The 23898-nt window shown below is 42.7% G+C and overlaps 1 protein-coding gene across 1 annotated transcript; it reads left to right on the top strand.

Moving 5' to 3' along the window:
• Positions 1–294: 294 nt before the first annotated feature.
• LOC147886825 (uncharacterized) lies at positions 295–1222 on the top strand. The gene has a single exon (XM_087394934.1). It carries the CDS (start codon positions 339–341, stop codon positions 1002–1004), a length of 666 nt encoding a protein of 221 aa, XP_087251060.1. The 5' UTR covers positions 295–338; the 3' UTR covers positions 1005–1222.
• Positions 1223–23898: the final 22676 nt, after the last annotated feature.

Genomic DNA, 23898 nt, shown 5'->3' with positions numbered 1-23898 from the left:
AAGTTTGGCGCTCTCTCTCTCTCTCTCCCCTTGGAGCTACTTTATAGGCACATGAGGCCTCTAGTAGGGTTGTCACTCACACCCTTGTCACTTCAATTCTGTTGTCACTCACACCGTTGTCACTTTATGAGGCCTCTAGTAGGGTTGTCACTCACACGCTTGTCACTTCAATTGTGTTGATGCCTTTTGTAGGGTTGTCACTCGCACCCTTGTCACTTCGATTGTGTTGATGCCTTTTGGTGGCTGTTAAGAGAGCTCATCATCTCTCTCAAAATGTTTGTATGTGAATTATATGTGAATGTGCATGTACTGCTTGCCACTCTCGAGGCGAGCTAACAATGGAAGGCACAGGTCCTCATGTTGAATACAGTCCCTCGGCTTGTCTTCGTGCTTGTGAATCAACTGCCTCGTTGGAAGAAGTCTACCATCGCGCTCACCCTCTCTTCGTCCGTTGGAAGAATGAGCTCCTCTCTTCGCATGGATTCCTCCACTCCTTGCCGCATCACTGTGTCCTCGCTATCCCACCTGAACACGCCCTCTTCACCGTCTGCAATCCTAGGCAAGCTTCTGCCCAATCCCTACAGCTGCCAAAGTCTTCGTCTGCATTCCTTGGGAAGGAGTTGGCCCCCGTCTTTGAGTGCCTCAAAGCTCGCAGCCACAGTTCTGACCTTTTCATCGACGAAGCGCTCCCGCTTCAGAACATGGTGTACCTCTTGCAAACGATTTTTGATGGGCTGTTAGTTATTGCCAGGACTGATGATATCGATGACAGGGGAAAGGAAAAGGTAGAGAGGACCTTACCCGCGAAGGAATGGATTGAGGCAAATAGTGAAGCTTTGATGCAAGTGCTGGGGATCAATTCCACAGCTCAACTCCTTTTCAGCGCTGAGCCGCGAAGGATCCTTGACCCTGGCCCTTCCTGCGAAAATCAGTTTGAACATGGTAGCTCCGTGGAAAGCGATGTTACAACAGGTGCCACAGAATGCGGAACGTGTCCCTGTTGAGCTGCTCTTTCGTTGGTCTGCTGGCTGTGAACATAAATTTCCTGTAAACTATTAAAAAAGAGTAGCAGAAGGAAGCAATAATCCCTTGTAACCCTTCCTCGATACAAGTAGAATCGTTCCTAGTCAGCTTCAAAGAATCATGTAGCTTTCCACAAGCCATCGTCCTGAGAGACAACATAAACTATGGGCTCGCCTTGAGTTCCTGATGTTTTTATTCAGCAACGAGTAAAAATAAGTTCGAAACATTGTGTTACGTTTACTCATCTTTTGTGCTAATGGATTTCACAACATGTGACACTGCCAACAATTGGGAATACTTAACGAAATCATGTTGGACGAACACTTTGGTACCCTCGTCTTGAACGATACTCCTGTTTACATGGTAGCAGGAAAAAATGCTTTAGCTACCTGTGGGCTTTGCGTTTACTCAATCAAGCGGGAAGCATTATGGAGTAGGGAATCGGAGGCGGAGGGCGGTCACAAGGAGGAAACCGGTGAAACTGGTGACTGGCCAAGATGTAGAGGGCTGGTTTCACGGGTTTTCGACTGGTAAGTGGTAATTGACAATCGCCATCGAACTAGAGGAGGCGACAACAGTACACGTGGCGATTTGTGGTTGGTCGGTGCAGCTTGCTCTTTGGCGGAGCGAGATAGGTGGCGTTTGGTGGTTGGCTCGATTGGCAAGCATGAGGTGCGTTGTGCTGTGCGGAGTGGGGTAAAGGAGTCTCGTTGTGGTTTTATGTAAAGAGTTGGTGAGTGTAAAGTTTGATTTACTTTTTAAACATTCAATCGTCTCTTCTCCAAATGTGGAACTTAGTGGACTCTCGCTCCCCCAATCTCTAGCAGTTATAAAGAGTTGCCATCAAATCCCAACGATGGATGGTCTAGAGCTGCTTATTTAACTAGCAAAAGGTTTTCCGATGTGCACTAGAGGCACATGTTTAGTTGGTGAAGAGCTACCAGTAAATTCCATTGACGATATGGAGCTGCTTGTAAATCCAATTAGCCCACAAGGATTTTGCGCTTCCCTCTCTCAGAGCTACCAGTAAATTCCATTGACGATATGAATTCCATTGACGATATGGAACTGCTTGTAAATTCAATTAGGTATCCTATGTTCTTAGCACAAGATTTTTGTGCTTCCCTCTCTCAGTCAATGTGGAGTCGATGCACATGGAGCTTTTCTTCTAGTTTGACTATCTCGCCCATGTTCCTATAGTAGCCAATGTTCTAGCAATGTCCAATGTGTAGGAAATTTTTAATGGTTAGATGATTTTATTGTAGAATTGAATAATATGTACGACAAAGCATAGTTTGTTCTCTCCAATAATGGCGAATGAGTGGTTGATGCTTAGCTTCCTCTCTCTCCTTCCGATTGTGTGGGTAAGGCACCCTCTCCTGTCATGTCAGTCCATCAGTTTAGAGTTCCCACATTTTGTAGACCCAGTGTCAGAGAATTTTGACATTATGACGTGTGTGATCGATGCATAAGACATCTTCCAGCTGTGCATATAATGCACAAATTCTTCTTCTTCAAGTATGTGTGCAATGGATGCATAGGGATCCCTTAGATTACGTGGTGCGTCGGTATTAGGCTGTGGCCTGTAAATCTAGTAAACAATATGAAGCCACTTGTAAAGCCAAGATAGACATATATGGTCTACAGCTGCCTTTATAAAACCAAGAAATGTATGGAGTTGTTTTGTACATCCATAGTTGAATGAGTTGGTATGGAGCTACCTGTAAAACCCAAGACAAAAAGAGTTACAATGAAAACAGAGTTTGGATCTCGTAGCCATAGCGAGCATGGACATGGGTTAGGTCTACCTATGACATCCCCTTTTGCTAAGATTAGAACTAGGGTAGGGGGAAAACTCCTTATATGCTACAAGGAGGTGGGGATAATCTGGAAAGAAATCCTCTTCAACCCATGGTGCCTCGTGGGAGCCCTTGTGCTTGAACTTAACTGCATGTCTACCAATAGAAAAATGGCACTTAGGAAGAATTTGGCACCAGTGCCATTCTCCACAAGGTTATAGACAATGACACTAGTGCCATTCCTCACATGAGGTTGTGGAGATTGGAACCAATGCAATTGTCCACAAACTCACATGGACATTGGCACTAGTGTCGTTCCTCACATGGGGTTGTGGAGATTGGCACTAGTGCGATTCTAAATAAACTCACATGAAGATTCGAGTTGAGTTTGTGCAGAATGGCACTGTGGAGGATTCCCATGTGGGTTTCATGGAGAATGGACAATCTCATATCCCATGTTAGAAAATCAAATCCTCTAAGAAGCTAACCAGCCACACTTGAAAACCATGGAAATCTAACGCATAAGTCTTGGAATTTTGGCCATAGTCTCCTCGATATAGTGATCATATGGCACTAGAAGAATGGAGCTAGTGCCATTCTCCACAACATCATATGAGGTTATGGAGAAGGGAACCAATGGCATTCCTCACATGAGGTTGTGGAGATTGGCACCAGTGTATACTCACATGGAGATTGGCACCAATCTCATTCCTCACATGGGGTTGTGGAGGTTGGCACCATTGCCATTCTCCATAAACTCAAATGAAGATTAGCACCATGTGAGTTTGTGGAGCTTGAGCCGCTTCTTTACGAACCAAGATAAACCCATTTCCCCTCCTTGTAGCTCACATCATGCCAGTATTTGTTGGCCTGCAACTTTGGCAATCTGATCTTTTATAGGCTCCATGATCTACTCATATGATTTTGTGATGCAATTAGCTTGTATACCTTCTTGAAAGTCTTGGTGAGAAGGGGCTTCAACTTCTTACCGAAGGTTGCTTCGCAAGGAGTCCTACCCACATTGGTGGATTGGATGTCATTTAGCATCCCTAATGGTAGAAAGTTCTCCCATCGAGATTGTGAATATGCAACATAACATTTTAGAATATCAAAGGCCTATAGGTTGTAGATTTCTATTTGGCCTTGCGATTTGTCCCAATAGTGAAATCTTGTCCATAGGAAAAACGCTTCCATGTTTTCAAGGCATGGATCACTGCTAACACCATCTTATTATATACCAAATACCTGGTCTCAGCTGGAATCAACTTTTCATCCCTTAAATGCAATGGCATGATCATTTTGCTCCATGACGACTCCTATGGCATAATCACTGGTATCAGTCCAAACATGAAGGGATGATCCCACTGAGCCAATGCAAGGCATGATGCTATGGTAATTGCATCCTTCAAACAAGAAAAGGATGAAAGTGCTTTTGGAGTATAGTGAATGGGCTGCTGCGTTCTCTTTACCCCTTGTAGTAAATTGGTGATGCAAAATGCAATCTTTACAATGTTCTTGATTGATAGCGGAAGTGAGAGAGGGAGAGAGAGAGGAGTGCACACAATATAGCTACCTATACTCTAAGTGTATTAACAATGAACATGAAGATGTACATGTGAACCCCTTAGGGTTAGGGTTAGGGTATGCCCCTATGCCCTATGTGGATAGTCCAATTTACACTATCTTTAACACCCCCTCTTAAATTGCACTGGGTAAGTAGAGGGTGCATGTACAAGACCTGTTTGTGGATTTCGTTTGGTGCATATGATAGCGTCCAAAACTGAAAAGAAAACTAAAAAGAAATCAGAGTAGTATCTGTGTATATGAGCATAGTGACTACGTAGCGGAAGCATGTATAATGAGTACAACTTATGTGGTCCTGTACAACGTGTGGATTTCCTCCTCTTAAGTTGTGGGTCATCCTTCGCCTTTGGGAATAAAACCCAAAAGATAGGCCGAAAGGAAGAGGAAGGAAATATGCAGAAAGTCAAGTCCACGTGGATCAAAGACTGGTCAATCAAAAGATGACTGCATGAATGTCTGCATGTATGGCTGCGTACTGAACATGTCAAAGCTGAACATGTCATGAGTCGTCGTGGATTGTGCAGCTGCTCTGAAGAAGAGGCATCCGGATGTGAAGCTAGTCGATGTAGCTATGGCGATGTGATCCAGTAGGTTGTGACATACAAGAGTGTCACCAACCCAAAAAAACTGACAGCAATGTGCGAGGTATGCTACAGTAGAATAATAATCTCTGTCAAATGAGGCAGGGTCGTAGAAGACTGCATAGTCGATGTAGACAGAGTGATCCAGAGGCTGAAAATCTGGGGCTGAAGGTGCAAGTATGATATGTTGCTTTGCTGAATAAGAGGCCCATACAAATGATAAGGTATAGGAACCTGTCCAACCTATATGCTCAACTATCATGAGCTGGAGGTTGTCTGCTGTGTGCATGGCTAAACATCCATCGGCATGGGATGTAGCGTCTGTCATAGGCTCGTCAAGAAGGAGCTGACAATATAAAGGCCTAGAAGCCTGAAATACAACTGAAAGTGCATAAGATGTCCCTGAGGCGAATGAGGTGCCGAATGCTGATGTAGGGACTGATCTATAATCCTGGATCCAACCACTCATGTGCATCAAGTATGAACTGTATACGACAGCCATAAGTGCATGATAACACATTGAGTCTCCCCAGGTTGCGCTATGGCTGAACCTGATGATGTCCACTGCATTGGGGCAAGACCACGCTGATGCATAGGTATCCTCGTGCTAAGGAATGATCTGCTGATCGAAAGAGGTGGTGGTGATAACTGGATCCAAGGATGCAATGCGACATGACTGAGCCGATGCTGGAATGTCCTGAAGACTGATCTGCTGATCTGTACTGCTCGTGGAAACTATGTCCAAGGAGATGATGTGCTCCGTATCAGAGGTGAAAGCATCAGTAATGGATGCTGGAATGGAATCACCTGAAGAGTTGGATGCGCTGGGGAATATATCTCTGCATGCGACAAAAGATGTGAGTGCCTCATACTGAGGACTTACCTGCTAAATAACAGCATGATCATAGGTAAACTCCTGCTGAGTACCTGTATCTGTGGCAAAGGATGGAGTTGGATCCATGCATGAAGGTGATGGATGTGCATCAAGAGAATCAATATGAGTTGATGTCAATGGGACTGCCTTGTACTGAGGACTTACCATCAAATATGCCTCGTGTTGAGGGCTTACTGTCGAATGTGCCTCGTGCTGAGGGCTTACCGAGGAGTGTGCATGATCAAAAACTGGTGGCTGATCCATGCTAACATCTGAAGCATCTGCATTTGATCTGTTAAGGCCAATGAGGCTCAAGTCTGCATCATAGATTGGTACATACCCTGTGGCAATGAATGGTCGGAGAAGGTTCTCTTTCCACTCACAGATCTCGTCCGGAGTCATGACTGGTGTATCATCAACTGTGTGATGTGGATAACTCCATGCTATAGGTGGTCTGGTGCTCTGTGCAAGAGGCTTACCCGTGTACTGGCGAGAGTGTCTACCCATGAGAACACTGTATGAGAGATGCCACTTGGGGGGCTTACGCTAAATTGTCAAAACCAGGTCATGGTGGAAGAACTACAGTGTGCCAAGGATCAAGCTTGTAAATTGAAGATGACAACTAAGTGTCGGGCATAGCCAAGAGGTTGTACAAGGCTGATGTATATGTGCAAGAACCAATGCCAAAAATAGTCAACAAATGCGACTGTACATGGATGGCATGTGCGCGTGCAAGAAGAATGCAACACTCCTGAATTCGAGAGAGGGATAACTCTGCCAAGTGTCACTCTGGTGTGGTGAACTGCCGAATGCCAAGGGATTGAGCTGATGTCAGTGTGGAATGTGTATACCTATGATAGAACCGCATGGAATGACGTCGGTGGGAACTAATCGGGTAATGTGGCAATGGCTAACTTGGCTTGGTGGAGTTGGATCTCCTCTAGGGCAGTGCTACTCTATAGCTAGACTACACATCGAATCTCAAAATGCAGCAAATGAATTTTATCTTGATTCATTTTAAGTGCTGGGTGCGCTGCAGAGGATCAGGAGGTGGTTTTGATGAAGAGGAATCAATGATGATGGCTTGTGAAAATGTCAGATGGAAGATTTGATGTGTTTAACGCGTAGAGCGCGAGCTAGCGATCATTTTTGCTTTTTGGATCACCTCCAAATTCCCCCTGGATCAAAAGTTATGGCTCCCGGAAGGATGGCCAAAGTTTGATCCAACGAGGGGGTCCAAAAATGATGATGTGGCTGAGGAGGTCACATGCCAAATGCAGTGTGTGCCTGTGAAGAGGCTGTGTGCTTGGCTAGCACTGTTGACATGGCCTCTGTGTTCACATGCAGGCCTGTTTGGCACTATGCTTACAGTGATTACGTGGCACAAGCTGCTGACTGGGCAGCTGAGGTGACTAGACCTGCAGATTGTACTCAAACCTAACCGTGGTTACATTAACCCAGGTGACATGGCAATAGGGCAGTCAGATGATGATGTGGCCGTGAGATAAGGATCGTCGGAATGGGAATATGCGATGGAATCTTTAAAAGATTCCGTGCGAGGAGCATCTGAACTCTGAGACTCCGTGGCGTCGCGTGGTTGTCACCGCTTTCGAGGCTGTAGGTCTTTGAGCATCGAGGGAGCCCGGGCTGTTGAGGCGCCCGTGAGCGTGTGTTGCAGGACGTTGTTGCATGAGATGAGGGAGCTGCCTCTCGTTCGGAGGTTTGCGTAGAGCTTGTGGGCTGGCTGTGAGGAGACGCTTGCTGTTGAAGGCCCGTGAGCACCTTCGTGAACTGGGCTCGTTGGAGGAGAGCGGCTGTGCTGTAGTACGGGCTGTCTTGCTGAGAATGGGGCTCGCTGGAGCCTGGAGGCCTTGGAGTAGCGTATGCTTGGCGCTATCGTAGTTGAGGAGATACTGCCGTGGGGGTTGCCTTGTTGACAGAGCCGAGCTTTTCGGGTCTAAGCCAAGTGACTGATCTTAATGTTGCCAGGCCAAGATCACCTCCACAAGAGCTTCCACAGCTTTGGAGCGTTGGCATTGGACCGTGTAAGCTGTCCGTTGCTTGGTGGTTGATGGAGGCGGAGCTGTCGTGAGGGCTTTCGGACATCGGTGGAGGCTGCACATTGGAGGTGCCTCTGCTTGCAGGAGCGGACTCGTGTCCCATGGACGGCCGATGCTGTGGGAGTACTTGGCTTGATTCTGCTACTGCAGTAGGGGTCGCCGTGAGGATGGTGGTGTGAAGCCTTGCTTTTGTTGAGTTACAGGGTTGAGGAGCTCGTTTAGACGGCCGTCAAAAGCTGGCTTTGCTTACAACGTTGGAGATGCTATTACGTGAGGGCTGGGGCCGGGCATGTGCTCGCTTGGAGTCTAGAAGGCGGTAGTCGGAGAAGCTGCCTCGTTTGCTGATGGTGTCATTGCTCACTGTTGCAGGTGCGTATGCGGTTGTTCAGCGCTGGAGGCGAGATAGGAGCCGGGGAGCTTGTTTGGCCGAGGCTTACTGTGGAGCCGCTTTGCTGAGGATGCTTGGGCTTCAGCATGTCGTTGTAAGAGCCTCACGGGCTAGAATAGGAGCTGCCCATATGGAGATGTCGTTGCAAGGCGTGAGCAGTGCGTGCAGGCATTTGCTAGAGCTGGTCGGCCGGCGGAGCTTAGGCTCTGTTGAAGGTGAGCTCGTGGAGGGTTGTTGAGCTAGAGAAGCCCGATCTCTGTATGTTGAGTGTCGTTCGAAGCTGGATGATGGAAGGTCGCAGAGGAGCGCCATTTGCAGATGAGGCACCCTGAGGGAGCCGGTCGTCGACTGCAGTGCTGGAATTGGCCGTTGAGGGTCACTGCTGTGAAGCCCGTTGAGCTGTAGCGCTTTTGCATGTGGAGGCGTTGCACATTTGTATCCCGTCGGAGCTGCTGAAGGGGCCGCCTGTGGAGAGGCGGCCGTGATGGTCGTTGGAGACCATAGAACCTGTAGAGCAGTGTATGTCGAGCCCGGAGCTCCGTGGGCTCCTTCGATGGAGCCTGCACTAAGTCAACGACTGCTAGCAGAAGCTGCTAGGTAGGGGTGCTGCTAACCGATGAAGAAGAGATCCTCTCAAGAAAACCTTACAGAAGACTCAAAAAATAGAGAATACACTCTATGAAAGAACCTCAAAATATGAAATGGACCATATCTCAAGCTCCATGAAGTGGAATAGAGAGCTTTCTGACTCAAATCCGAGATGGGGATGAGCTCTACAAGAAGAGCTGAAGAAGCGACGAAGGTGCCTCAAGGAGAGAGCTTGTGCCTTGACGGAAGCAAGGGCTTGCGTGCCTTAACGAAATAAGGGCTTACACTCTCTCTAACGGAGATATCTCTCTATGGAAGATGCACGGAAGCAAAGGCTTGCGTGCCTTAACGAAATAAGGGCTTACACTCTCTCTAACGGAGATATCTCTCTATGGAAGATGCCTCATGCAAGGAGGGCTTGACACTCATGAAGGGAGTGGAGCACCATTGGCTCTAATACCATGATAGCGGAAGTGAGAGAGGGAGAGAGAGAGGAGTGCACACGATATAGCTACCTGTACTCTAAGTGTATTAACAATTAACAATGAACATGAAGATATACATGTGAAGCCCTTAGGGTTAGGGTTAGGGTTTGCCCCTATGCCCTATGTGGATAGTGCAATTTACACTATCTTTAACACCTATATGCTTGACAAATACCCATGAACATGTGGACCTCTGGGGCTGTAGTAGGCACCTCCCACTGCACAATATCCTTAACTTTGGATGGGTCCAATCGAACACCTTTAGGAGTGATGATGTAGCCCATATAGTTTACCTTCTCCAAAAAGAAGCTGCTATTTTTGGCATTGATGTATAGCTAATTATCCTCCAAAAATAAGCTGCTCTTTTTGGCATTGATGTATAGTTGATTATCCTTCAAGAGATGAAGAACTTGCTAGACATTCAAAACATGCTGTGCAGGATCTTTGGAAAAATGCGAAGTCATCAAGAAGACAAAAACACTTTTACCGATGAGAGGCTTGAAGATCCGCAACATCATACAATTGAAGGCCATTGGCACCCCCGTGAAACCAAAGGACATAACTCATACTATTCCTTCTCCATGCAAAAGGATAACTTTGGAATGTCTGGCTAATGAGTTCAGGTTTGCCAGGTATCCACTTTTCAGATCAATTTTGGAGAACATCTTGGCCCCATTCAGGTGTTTCAAAATGTAATCAATCCACGGCATGGGAAATCGGCTCCACTATTAGCTTGTTGCATGTGAGGTAATCCACACACATCCTAGTAGTGTTATCCTTCTTCTTGACAAAGAGGTTTGTGGCTACATATGGAGAACTAATACTCCACATTAAATCCTCCAACTCTATCTTAAGCTCCTCCTCCATCTTCTTGTTGAGATGGTAAGGATGCTTGCTTGGGGGGATTGATGAGCCAGGAATGATCTCAAAATGATGGTCCTCCAACCAAACTGGTGATAAGGATGGAGGGAGACTCGAGATGAGGAATATATCCTAGTACTACTATGATAATGCTTCCTATTGGGGGGTCATGAATGGGGTGGATGCGGTCGAGTTGATGTAGGCCACATACACTTCACCACCTTGGCAAACCTATGAAGACATCTGTACTACTAAAATCAATAGTCCAGGAAGAGTATTGCTGAGCCAAGGAATGAATTAGGACCCATGGCATGGGATTTTAACTTGTTTTGGTAGTTAGGTCAAACCTCTTGGATTGGTGCCATCATCGTGCTCCCAATATGATATCCACTAGCTTGCACTGGTGCAACCCTGAGTGGCCGCTGACTATTGACCCACCTTGCGATCGTCAGAGTGGATGAGGTGATCTCCATGTTGCTGTTGGCGTGCTACCCCAAGAATGCACCATTTAAGACAAGAGTGCAGCTAGCTTGAGAGTCAATTAGGCTTTCTTGTAAGATTTGGTGGAGATGATATCCTCAGAACTCCTTGAATCTGCAAGGGTGAGGACCTTGTGCCTACCAATTTGGTCATAAAGCTGAAACATTGTGGGAAATGAATGAGGCTCCCCCTTTTGATAGTCTTCAAGAAACTCAAAGACCATAGTTTTTATCTTCACGAGAGCTATTGATGAACCATTGGACGTGGCTACTTCTACCTAGGGCTTCTTGAAGTGAGGGCAATCCTACTTCTTCTGGGCCTACACATGGCAATAGAAACAATGGTTCTCTTTTGAGTAGGTACTTGGGTTGCCAAATCCAAGAACCCATTGTAGCCATTGCTATCTTTTGTTGTCCACTTCTTCTTAGGCTACCCGTTCCCACTCACCTAGCATGGTGGAGTCCTGGGACTTCTTGCTAAAGGCTGCATTGGGCTCCTCACCCTTGTCTATGAGCTCAAAATTCTAGGCTAGCTCATAAGCTCTCTCATAATCCCATGGCCTAAAACTACGCATATACCACTAGATATCTAAATGCAAGCCATTAAGAAATTTACCCATCTTTTCTTGTTCCTCCTATTGCAACTGAATGGACACTTGCATAAGTCAACATATTGTGGTGGTAGGAATAGTGTCTTGATACCCTTCACAAGCTTTTTCCACCCATCATGAGCTGCTGTCTCGGGATCTGCATCATAGTGATCCTTCTACCACCATGTGACTGCCTTGCCTATGAGGTGCATCGATGTGAGGAACATAGGTCAAACTAGTTGAGGAAAGAAATCAACACTTGTGGTTAGGTCTTACCATCATACCATAGAAATGTGAGATTCTTGGGGAATGACGTTTTGATGAGCTACAAGACTCTTTCCCTTTCCTTGCCTCCAAGTGGGTAGAGTAGAGAAATGAGGAGATGATGATCTCGTTTCTCCTTTACCTCCCGAGATGCATGCTCTCTATCATCTTGGACAGGCTCTCACTCACGCTCTTCCTTGGCCTCCTATGCTACATGATCATGCTCTTTGATGGCCTACTCACAATCCCGTCGCATCTCCTAGAGTTGTACATGCATGTGAAGAGGTTTTTTTATTGTTGCATTTGCATCTAAATCATGGCTACCATGGCGGAAGCTGTCACTAGAGCATTTGTGAGACTACCTTAGAAATACATAAGTTCTCAGAACATGTCTTTTAGAGTCTATTGATTCACCCATTCAGTTTGTCCATCTGATTCTAGATGAGATGATTCAATTTCTTGAATACACCCCGATAGAGATTCTCAGTAAACTGAGCATCTCTATCATTGACTATTTCATTTGGTAAGCCATAAAGACCAAACAACTTCTCAACAAATAAGTGAGCATGCTAGGTGGTTGTATTAATAGTCTCCCGTCTAGGTGTGAGCCTGGCCAATTTAGTGAGTTGGTCAACGATTATCCAAATTGCATCATGCCTACTAGAGGTTCGTGGTAATCCTACCACAAAATCTATGGAAATACTTTGCCATTTGTTTTTAGGTATTTCCAAAGGACGAAACAATCCACCTCGTCTCAAGCATTTAGCTTTGTTAACTTGGCATTGCTGATAATTTTGAACATACAGTTCAACATCAACCTTAAGATTAGGCCAAAAGAAAGTTCTTTTGACTAGATCCACCAAAGTTCTCTGACTAGATCCACAGTTCTCTATACCCCCAAATGTTTGGCATTGGGAGTGTCATGACATTCAAACAAGATACGATGCCTCGTATCTCTTCCTTTTGGAAAAGTAGACCATTTTGAAAGGATTAGTCTCTTAGTCTTCTTCCAAGAGGGGCATTCTTAGCTTGTACTTTATCCTGGACACCTTAGAAGAATTTATCATTGGGATAAAGGCCCGTGATGAGAGTCATCTAGGTCTGAATGGATCTCTATGAAGCAAAGTTGATTCAAAGTATTGATTCTACTCAAAGCATCAGCTACCTTATTTGTAGAACCCTTTTGATAACGGATATCAAAGTCAAATTCCTGCATCAGTTTCGACTAATAGGCCTTCTTACCCCTAAGGTTAGAGGCATTGCAAAAATACTTTGAAGAAGAGTTATCCATGTAGACCACAAAAGTAGAGCCATATAGATAATGTCTCCACCTTTTCAATGTGTGAATAACAACGTACAACTCTTTTTCATGAAGGATTGGCCACCTATACTATGGCACTATTAGCTTTTTAATCTCAAAAGCTACCAATCTACTAGCTTGGAAAAGTTGCTCCAACGGCATAGTCACTAGCATCCATTTTAACCACAAATGGTTAACTTGGATCAGCTATTTGTTATCTTAACTTGTTGCACCTAATAGCGTCTTCTACTCATTATTGTCCAAACAAGACTTTTCACCCACTTTTTAAATCAGATATAGAAAGAATGGAAAACTTTTATTCGAGTGAGCCAAAACCTTTAAATTATTTGAGGAAAAAGATAAAATTTTTTTAGATTCATATTTTGGTACTTTTGAAATCAGAAATGAGCTCGGAAGGCCCGAAAACCCTAAAAATGACTACAAACACAGATACCTTTCGACGATTTTTTGAAAATGCTCAGAGAGAAAAGCATGCGCCCACATGCTAGGTTGATGATGTTGATGATATCATCGACCAAGAATGTTCTTGGTTGATAATGCGTACAAGGTCGATGATATCATTGACCTAGCACGTGGGCGCATGATTTTCCCTCTAGGCACGTTCTTGGTCGATGATATCATCGACCAAACACATGCAAGGTGAATGAAATCATCGACATATCATGTGGGCACATGCTTTTCCCTCTAGGCGTTTTCAAAAAATCATCGGAAGATATCCATGTTTGCAGTCATTTTCAGGGTTTTGGGGCCTTCCAAGCTCATTTCTAATGTCAAAAGTACCAAAATATGAATCTACAAAAAATTTATATTTTTTCTCAAATAATTTAGAGCTTTCAAAGGTAAGGTTTTGTCTCACTCGGTCAATGATATCATTGACCAAGCATATAGCTTGGTTGCATAAAGCAAGCAAGGTACAGCTTGGTAGATGATATCATTGAGTGAGCAATTGCGTTAGATATTTTGATATATGCATTTCAATTGAGACAACTAGGGCAATTGCTAAAGGCGACACAATACATAACATTATCCCAAAAGATTCCAAAGACATTGATTGGATGCAGTGCACAAGTTAAAGCCAAGACATGCCATCCAAGAAAGAGGGTGGCATCTCAACTTGGCTAGGTTTACTCAGAGAATGTTCTAGTGGATAGTTTGGAGGAGGAAGGCTCTTACAAATTTTACCCCACAAAGCTTTAGCTCTAGTGCATTTGAAGGTATAGGATCCGAGGATGAGTACTATTCTTTGTAGAATCAATGGCATGTATATTTGTGAAGCAATGTAATTTCTAGCATATTAAACTTTTGAAATATGCCATGCCATGGTCCTTTTATTTGCATTGGATGCATAGGTCCATATTGTAATGGTTTTGAGACATTATTGTATTTTATGTGGATTTTGTATTCTAAGTAAAGGTTTTCATGCCTGTTTTTTGAAAAACCATTGTCGAAATTTTTTCAAAAAAGATGGTTTTTATGTCTTTTGTCAAAAGACATTGTGCAAAATGGTCATCTTTTTAAAAAGTATGTGAAATTCACATGAAAAGAAGGGAATCTTTAAAAGATTCCTCTAGAGTTCTCATTTTGAGGTTAGAGTTCTCGAATTAGATGTTACACTGTTCTTAGCTCCGTGAGCCTTATCGATGAGATCGTCCATCTGAGGCGATATATATTTTTTCTTAATTGTTAATAGATTAAGACTCTTGTAGCCTACACATAGATGTATACTAGAGTCTTTTTTCTTCACTAATCGCACTGGTGCAACCTAAGGTGGCTTTTGTTAGGCCATACTTGACCCAGATAGAGGTATTCTTGAAGTTTTCATGTAATTCGATCCTCCTCAATCAAACTTGTCCTATATGGATGCCTAAAGGCAGACTGCGCACCAAGCAGAAGATCGATCCAATGGTCAATGGTCCTTACTGAAGGTGGACCCATTGGTAGTTCTTGTGGACACACATCTTCGGAATAAGACATAATCTCATCTATTAGTTGACCCTCCACCCCAAGTGCTCTAACTAATTGCATCTGCTACCTTAGTAGCCAAGGCATAAGATTTAGCAAACTCATGTACATCATAAAATATATTGAGAGACAAGTATTCCATATGCACATTGCTGCTGACCCTACATTGATGTGGGTAGCCAAGTCCATGGTTGAAGTATTATCATGAATAAAATAGGTAGCTGCAACCTTATCTTGTTTGCTTTTATTCGAGAAATCAAAATTATCGCAATTGAGACATGCTTTGTAGGTGTGCTTTGCAAAAAATGAATATAAATTATTATCAAAACACAAATTATGTTTCTCGACACACTAGATAGCATCACAATCTCTAGATTGTAATAAGTGAAATGTTTCCAAAGCAGAACATAAATACTAATCATTAGATTCATCTAAATTTACATCAAAATCTTGACCATCAGTACACAAAGATCCCTTAAAGAGTAAACCACTTTCCTTTAACTTGAAATTTTATTCTAATGTTATAACATGGAATAATAAATCTTTCAAGTAATCCTGAATCTCTACAGGAAGATCTGGAAGTAAGTTTTCCCAAGATTTTGTGGCTCCAGGGTCATTGCAATATTGGGTGTAGCTTTTTTGGGTGAGGTTTAGGGCATTATTTGTACATAAGTATCTTGCCTGACCCATAACTTATGCATCGCTTAACAAATTTGACAAACTTTGTCTTCAAGTTGTAGTACACAATACAATCTTGAACATGAGACAAAAAAATTATGGAATAAATATTTGAAACAAGATCATTAAAGCATTATAAGTAATCTGTTACATGTGAAGCATGCATCTTGAACGGTATAGGATATAATAATTGGTTCAAAAACATCGAATTTTTTTCCTGCAGATACATGCAACCGAGTAATCATTCAAAACTACACTATGTGAGCTTCTCCTCAACTCAAGGACACACCTAATTGAGAAACTTAGGTATAGTTTAAGGGGCCTCCAATGTTGTGCTAAAATTCAGCACACCCATTCGAGGGCATGCTCCATAATGTTTTCCTGATTTGTTGAAAATCAAAACGGATTGAAAATTGGAATCTAAACTAGTGGGACTACTGCATGGTGGTCTTAAAACATTAATAGTTGGTGATAATGGTATCCACATTTAGTCTAAAATGGAAGAATTTGAAAATGTGCAATTTGTGTATGTGTAAAGATCTTTTAATAAATTCAACGTTATTTTCAATTTTGTATTGGTTCTTTTTCCATGCACTTGCTTGCTCTATGGCTCATAAGCCTGCCACATGTCCTTGCATTTCATAATATATAGCATCAAACCCAATAGCGTGCCCTTTAAACTATTTGTAATTTGAATTAATTTCACCACATTGCACTTGCTTGAGGGCAACCGATATATCCAAATTTGATAACGTGTATCACCGGAGGGGGAAGATCATGGTGACTGAAAAATTTGCTATCCTCGTGCACTTTCAAAAAAATTCACCTCCTTCCTTGCAAATCTTTCGAATATTAAAGTGCATCCTCTGTGAAGAAAGTGGGAGAGAAGTAAGGAGTCTCACTTGCTGCTTTCTCACATACACAATGGGGGAATACACACAAAGATGGAGGTTAAAAGTAGTTTTCCTCTTCTTAATTGTGTAAGCCAAAAGAACTCTCTCTCTTAGTACAAAAGGAATAGATGAACCCTATATGTGGGTCTCAAACCAAACTCAGCTAACCTAGGTAGCATACTAACTGAGCCACTAACTAGAGTACATAAAGATAGTTGTCATCCAGCTATTATTCATGGGCGAAGTACCAACCGCATTTGCAGCTAACAAGTCAGTGACATAAATGCACAATGGTCACCCTGGCATATCACGAGCGGAGTTGGATATCTCAACACTCCCCCTCGAGCTCAATCCCAATTCCTGCACACCAAGCAAGTCTCTGAACTTGCGCAACTTCTCTGCACCCAATGCCTTCGTGAATATGTCAGCTACCTGATCCTATGTGCTGACATAAACCAGATCAATAAAACCTTCTAGAACCTTCTCCTGCACATACTGATAATGCACCTCAATGTGCTTTGTTCTAGCATGATAGACTGGGTTATTTGTTTGCCAAGTGTATACTACTCACGTTGTCACAATAAATGACAACTGGCCCATCTGTAGACTGATGCATATCATAAAGTAGCTTACACAACCAAGCTACCTCACATGCAGCCATTGCTGCACCCCTGTACTCAGCCTCTGTGCTTGACAAGGCAATTGTAGGCTATTTCTTGCTGCTCCAAGTGACTGCAGCACTCCCAAAAGAGAACACATATCCACTGGTAGATTGTCTATCAGAAATACTACCAGCCCAATCAACATCAGTGTATCCATGCAACTGTATCTGAACCCCAATCTCATAAAATAGTCCATATTGCAATGTGGACTTCACATACCTAAGTATGCATCTAGCCACATCCAAATGCGGTTTCCTTGGAGCCTACATAAACTGACTTACCAATCCAATAGCATACCTCAAATTTGGCCCGGTAATAGCCATATAAATCAAACTTCCTACTATGCATCTGTACATAGTAGGGTCTTCTAGAAGCTCACCTGCATCTGCACTCAACTTCACATTCTGCTCCAAAGGAACTGAAATAGGCTTACAGCCTGTCATCCCATATTTGTACAGCATGTCCAATGCATACTGCCTTTGCAAGAGCCATATCCCACTTGTGGATCTAATCACCTCAATGCCCAAGAAGTAACGCAGCTCTCCCAAATCCTTCATCTCAAACTTTTGCTTCAATAGCATTTTCACATGAAGGATATCTTCATCACTATCACCTGTGATGATCAAATCATCAACATAAATGACAAGCAGCATAATACCTTTCTCTGTTTTTCTCAAATAAAGTGAGAAATTTGCCATGGAAATCTAAAAGCCAATAGTGACAAGATACTGTCCTATCTTGTCAGACCATGCTCTAGGTGCTTACTTCAAGCCATACAAGGCCTTCTTCAACCTGCAAACAAACTCAGGATGAATAGCATGAACATATCCTGGTGGCTGCTCCATATAGACCTCTTCTTGCAAATCACCATGCATGAAGGCATTCTTTACATCCATCTGATGTAAAGACCATCCCTTTGATGCAGCCATAGCAATGACTGCTCTTACGATTGCCATCCTTGCAACTGGATTGAATGTTTCTTCATAATCAATGCCATATGCCTGTGCATACCCCTTGACAACTAATCTTGCCTTGTATCTGCTCACAGAACCATCTGCATTGTTCTTCACCTTATAAACCCACTTGCAGCCAAGACCGTAGCATATACTATCCTCTCGCCGCACCGCGAGGGGCATCCCAATCTGAGACACTACACTCTTGCAGTTTTCAGTTGTGCTAGCTGTAGAGATTTGCTCCCAAACTCGAAAAAGGAAAGCAACACTGATCCTCTTACCAAGACACTACGAACTTGGTTTGGTTTCTTGAGCTCCTTACCACGAACCGAGCTCTAATACCATGTGAAGAAAGTGGGAGAGAAGCAAGGAGTCTCACTTGCAGCTTTCTTACATACACAATGGGGGAATACACACAAAGGTGGAGGCTGAAAACAGTTTTTCTCTTCTTAGTTGTGTAAGCCAAAAGAACTCTCTCTCTTAGTACAAAAGGAATAGATGAACCCTATATGTGGGTCTCAAACCAAACTCAGCTAACCTAGGTGGCATACTAACTGAGCCACTAAGTAGAGTACATAAAGATAGTTGTCATCTAGCTATTATTCATGGGCGGTGTTCCAACCGCATCTGCAGCTAACAAGTGGGTGACATAAATGCACAACGGTCACTCTGGCATATCACGAGTGGAGCTCGATATCTCAGCATCCTCCTCCTACTACCTTGCAACCTATCCCATGTAGAGTCAAACGCTCGGGGGGGTCACTATGTACAAACCCTCTATATCACGTGCGTGTAAGGCCTATATTTTAAATCCCTTATCTGTAAATTTTTTCATTAATAAAATGCACCCCTTTTCTATACAAATCTGTAAAAATTTTCCAAAACTATTTTAAATAGTCCCTTATGTATATTTATTTCTGTAAATTTTAGAAATAGAAAATATCCTTCTGTTGAACTCACGTGATAGGGTTACATATGATGAGTAACCCCCCCAAGGTCAAACGTGACCTCATTCTTTTAGTTTGGCATTATCTTCTTGACTCAGGTAAGTTAGATTCTATTCTTTTCTTCCCTCACAAGCTAGCTGGTCTTTGTTTTGGTGGCGGTTCACTAATCATATCCATGGTATCAATGGCAAGATGAAACTCATCATGTCTTGCAAGAGAACCAGATAGGCACAAGGAAGAATGAGAAAGGAAATGGCAATGAAAGCCACTTTTGCAATGTTTGTGGGGAGAGAAATAATGAGAAAAAAGAACTCCTTGTAGAGAAGCAATAAGAAGCAGCATGAAGTAGTTGCAGATGCACACATTTGATCACTGCCATCGGAGCGAAGAACACGAGCTGTGGTCTCACATTTGGTGGGAGCATTCGAGGCAACAACATCAAGACATTCAGGTGAATACCAGTCTTGTGTCTCCATACGTTGCACCCGAAAATTCAGAGTGACACCAATATGGCTCTAGTAGTGGGACACAAAGTGGAAGCAGTGCAGGATCATCCCAATCCAAGAAGTCTTTATTTCAATAGAACACAAGAAAAGGAGACTCGACAACCTATGTGTGGAAGCTATGGATCAAGTGAAAACATTATAGCATGAGAATATGAGAGTTTCCCAAGTAGTGGGATGAGCACATCATACACATGATTGCTACAATGTAGGTTAGTAGTTGCCTAAACCAAACTAGTGGTTGTCTGTGAATGAGTTTTGGAATAGTTTAATTGTTTAACTTAATTTCTAAACTGGGCTGGCTTGGATTTAATATGATTGTTGAATAGCAATATATTTCACCAGCCTGGTGGTAGTTTGTGATTCAATTTTTGGAATGGTTTAATTATTTAATTTCTAAACTGGGTTGGCTTGGAATTAATGTGATTGCACTAAACTAGCATGGTGGTTAGAGTTTTGGAATAGTTCAATTGTATGTGATTAGAGTTTTGAAATAGTTTAATAGTTTAATTTCTAAATTGGGTTGGCTTGGACTTATTGTGATTGTCCTAAACCAGCTTGGTGGTTGGAACCACAATGTATTTCACAATGGAAAGAAACAAATTTATTTTTTTATTGTCTGACTGATGACTAGCACAGTGGTTGAAATTGTTGTGTTTCCTAGTTAAATAGTTGTTAATTTTAAAATTTGGGCTGGTTTGGGTTATAATATCCTCTTTGCAACTTTTGCTCAACGAGTCTCATAAGCAATTAGCAATGGTTGAGTGGTTTTCCTTGCAGATGTAATCTTTTGGGCTCTAAGGCTCTCAACAATTGCTGAGTTGTTAATTCTTATAAATTGTCTTTAGATGTAGGTGTAATCTCTTTTGTTCAATTTTTGTTCAATGAGGGTCTCAGCAATTGTTGAGTTGTTATAAATTGTCTTTGGATGTAATTTCTTTGTTCAACTTTTGCTCTTAGCAATGGTTGAGTTCTTATACTTACCAGGTGTAATCTCTTTTGAGTTTCAACTTTAATATAAAATCATCCTAGTCATTACTAGTAGTTATTGTTGTGCTAGTTGTAATCATTGCACAAGCAATTGGTGCACAAGTAAACACATTTTCCTTGGTTTTAGGATTAAATTGCAAGTAGCACTAAAATTGTTCCAAGAACTAGCATGGTGGTTGCAAGGAAATACATTTTCCTTGGTTTAGGATTAATTGCAACCCGTACTAAAATAAAACCAGTGCAGTCATTGTATAGGAAAAAATATTTTCCTTTGTTTTAGGATTGATTGTAAGCAGCATTGAAATAGTTCCAAGAACCAACATGGTGGTTGTAAGGAAATACATTTTCCTTGGTTTAGGATTTAACTATAACCCCCACTAAAATAGAACCAGCACGTATAGAATTAACTGAAACCTCGTGCTTATTTTTAGTAAATCCCAAACAACCACCATGCTTGTTTTAGTAAATCCCAAACAATCCCAAACAACCCCTAGTAATTTCAAACGAGGAAAAATGTAAATCTAGAGGAAATGTAAATCCCAAATAACCCCTAGTAATTCCAAATGAGGGAAAATGTATGCCACTTATCTTGTATAACCACCAGGATGGTGACCACAAATCCTAAACAAATAAATTATGGACTATCGTGCTGGTAGGAATGTGTATTGTGTGTGCATGTGCATGCGATTGTTAGAACAATGACTGCACTCAAGACCATCTAGTTTGCAAGCTTAGATTTTCAAGAAGACTTGGGACCATCTAATTTGAAGGATCATATGGACCTTTAGAGCAATGACTGCACTCAGGACCATCTCGCTTGAAGGCTCAGATTTTGAAGATCCACATTGTAGACTCAGGACCATCTAATTTGAAGGCTCATCTTTGCAAGATCCATATTGCAGGATCACCCTTCAAATGGACCAATGTCTATTCCAAGTAGGCAGTGCTAAGAGACCATCTAATTCATAGGCTCAGATTTTGAACATCGATATTTCAGATTCGGAACCATCTAATTTGTAGGTCCAAATTTTCAAGATCTGCATTGTAGCTTAAAATTTTCTTGAAATGGTCTGATGTCTATTCTTGGGCAAAGAGTGTGGAATGTCAAAACTGAATTGGACAATTAAAGCCACCAGCATTGCATTTAAACACTAGCCATGCATGAGAGCGGTCATGACCATCTAAATTCTCTGCCTTAGATTAGCTTGCATCAGACTGTTATAACAATGATTGTGCATGAGGGACCATCTAATTCACAGCCTTGGATTAGCATTGATCCAGAATCGGAATGGAATAACAATGACATGAGGGACCTGTGAGGACACAATGGAAGCTGAGAGGGAGCTTGAGAGACACAAGTTTTGGTGGGTGCTGAACACCCTAATCTTCTATGTTATCCATATATATATATGCATTTTAGTATTGTACATAACCAGGGTTAAGGTACAATGGCCTTTAACCCCCGCAACCTTCCACTTAAAGAATAATGTGCCTTTAAGGGAGAACAACCAATGAGCGTACTATCCAATGCCCATCAATAAACAACAATACTCAAACCACTGACTAGATAGACTCTTTGTTAGCATATCTACAGGGTTATCATCAGTATGAACCTTGACAAGCTCTATGCGCTTGTCCTTAGGTACCTCCCTAATGAAATGGTACCTGACCTCAATGTGTTTGGTCTTTTCATGAAAGACCGAATTTCATGCTAGTTGAATAGCACTCTATGCAATGTCGGTACACTTGTATGAATCCCTAAGTCTCCCACTAGCCAATCAAGCCATATAGCCTCCTTGCAGCCATCTGTGGTTGCAACATACTTGGCCTCTGTGGTAGATAAAGCAACACACTTCTATGCACGAGACATCCACGACACTGCACCACCTGCAAAGGTGAACACATAGCCAGAAGTGGATCTCCTGCTATCCACATGCCCTGCATAATCTGAATCTGTATACCCAAGTACACACACATCTGCTCTACCGAAGTAGATGCACATCTCCTTGGTACCCTTCATGTACCTCATGATGCATTTGACTGCCTCCCAATGCCTCTTTCCTGGATTTGCCATGTACCAGCAGCTAACAATTCCCACTACAAATGCAATGGCTGGTCTAGTAGCAATCATAGCATACATAAGACTCCCAACCACTGATGCATAAGGAACCTTGGCCATCATGGCCCTCTCCTCATCTAATTTGGGCCTATCTGATTGACTTAGCTTCACATATGGATGAAGTGGAGTACTTACTGCCTTCCCCCCTTCCATATTGAAATGTTGCAACACTTTTGTAACATACTCCTTCTGTGAAAGCCAAAGGACTTTCCTACTCTGGTCACGCATGATGCGCATACCAAGAATATGACCTGCAAACCCCAAATCCTTCATGTCAAAGGCCTCATGAAACTTGTCCTTTAATGCATCTAGCTCATAAGTATTCTTGCTAGCCAGTAGCATATCATCCACATATGGTGCCAGGAGTATCAAGCAATTATCCTTAGTCCTTTTAGTGTAGAGGTAGTGATCAATTTCACTCCTTTTGAAACCTTGGGACCAAATGAAAGCATCAAACTTATGATACCATTCTCTAGGTGCTTGCTTCAGCCCATAGAGACTCTTTTCCAACCTGCAAATCAAATGCTCTTTGCTCTTTTCTTCATACCCTTCCGGTTGCAGCATATAAATTTCCTCATGCAGATCCCCATGTAAGAAAGCTGTCTTGACGTCCATCTGCATAAGCTCCATATACTTGTTGAGATATCGAGCTCCACTCGTGACATGCCAGGGTGACCGTTGTGCATTTATGTCACTGACTTGTTAGCTGTAGATGCGGTTGGTACACCGCCCATGAATAATAGCTGGATGATAGCTATCTTTATGTACTCTAGTTAGTGGCTCAGTTAGTATGCCACCTTCGTTAGCTGAGTTTGGTTTGAGACCCACATATAGGGTTCACCTATTCCTTTTGTACTTAGAGAGAGTTCTTTTGGCTTTCACAACTACTTGAAGAGGAAAACTATTTTCAGCCTCCACCTTTGTGTATATTCCCCCATTGTGTATGTGAGAAAGCTGCAAGTGAGACTCCTTCCTTCTCTCCCACTCTCTTCACATGGTATCAGAGCTCGGTTCATGGTAAGGAGCTCAAGAAAGCAAACCAAGTTCGCAGTGTCCTAGTAAGAGGATCAGTGTTGCTTTCCTTTTTTTGAGTTTAGGAGCAAATCTTTGTAGGTAGCACAGCCAGAAAGTGCAAGAGTGCACTGTCTCAGATTGGGACACCCTTCGCGATGTGGCGAGAGGGCATTATATGCTATAGGAAAGGGCAAAGCCTCGCGGTGACATTATTTTTTTGATTCGAGGCCATTTCGGGGGCATCTATTGGAGGCTGTCATTATTTTGTCACTTTTATTGA

Source organism: Dipteris shenzhenensis, chromosome 23, assembly GCF_047967505.1.
Source record: "Dipteris shenzhenensis isolate YYH24624 ecotype China chromosome 23, Dip_SZ_1.0, whole genome shotgun sequence".
Lineage (NCBI taxonomy): Eukaryota > Viridiplantae > Streptophyta > Polypodiopsida > Gleicheniales > Dipteridaceae > Dipteris > Dipteris shenzhenensis.
This window is presented reverse-complemented; position numbering and strand designations above follow the sequence as displayed.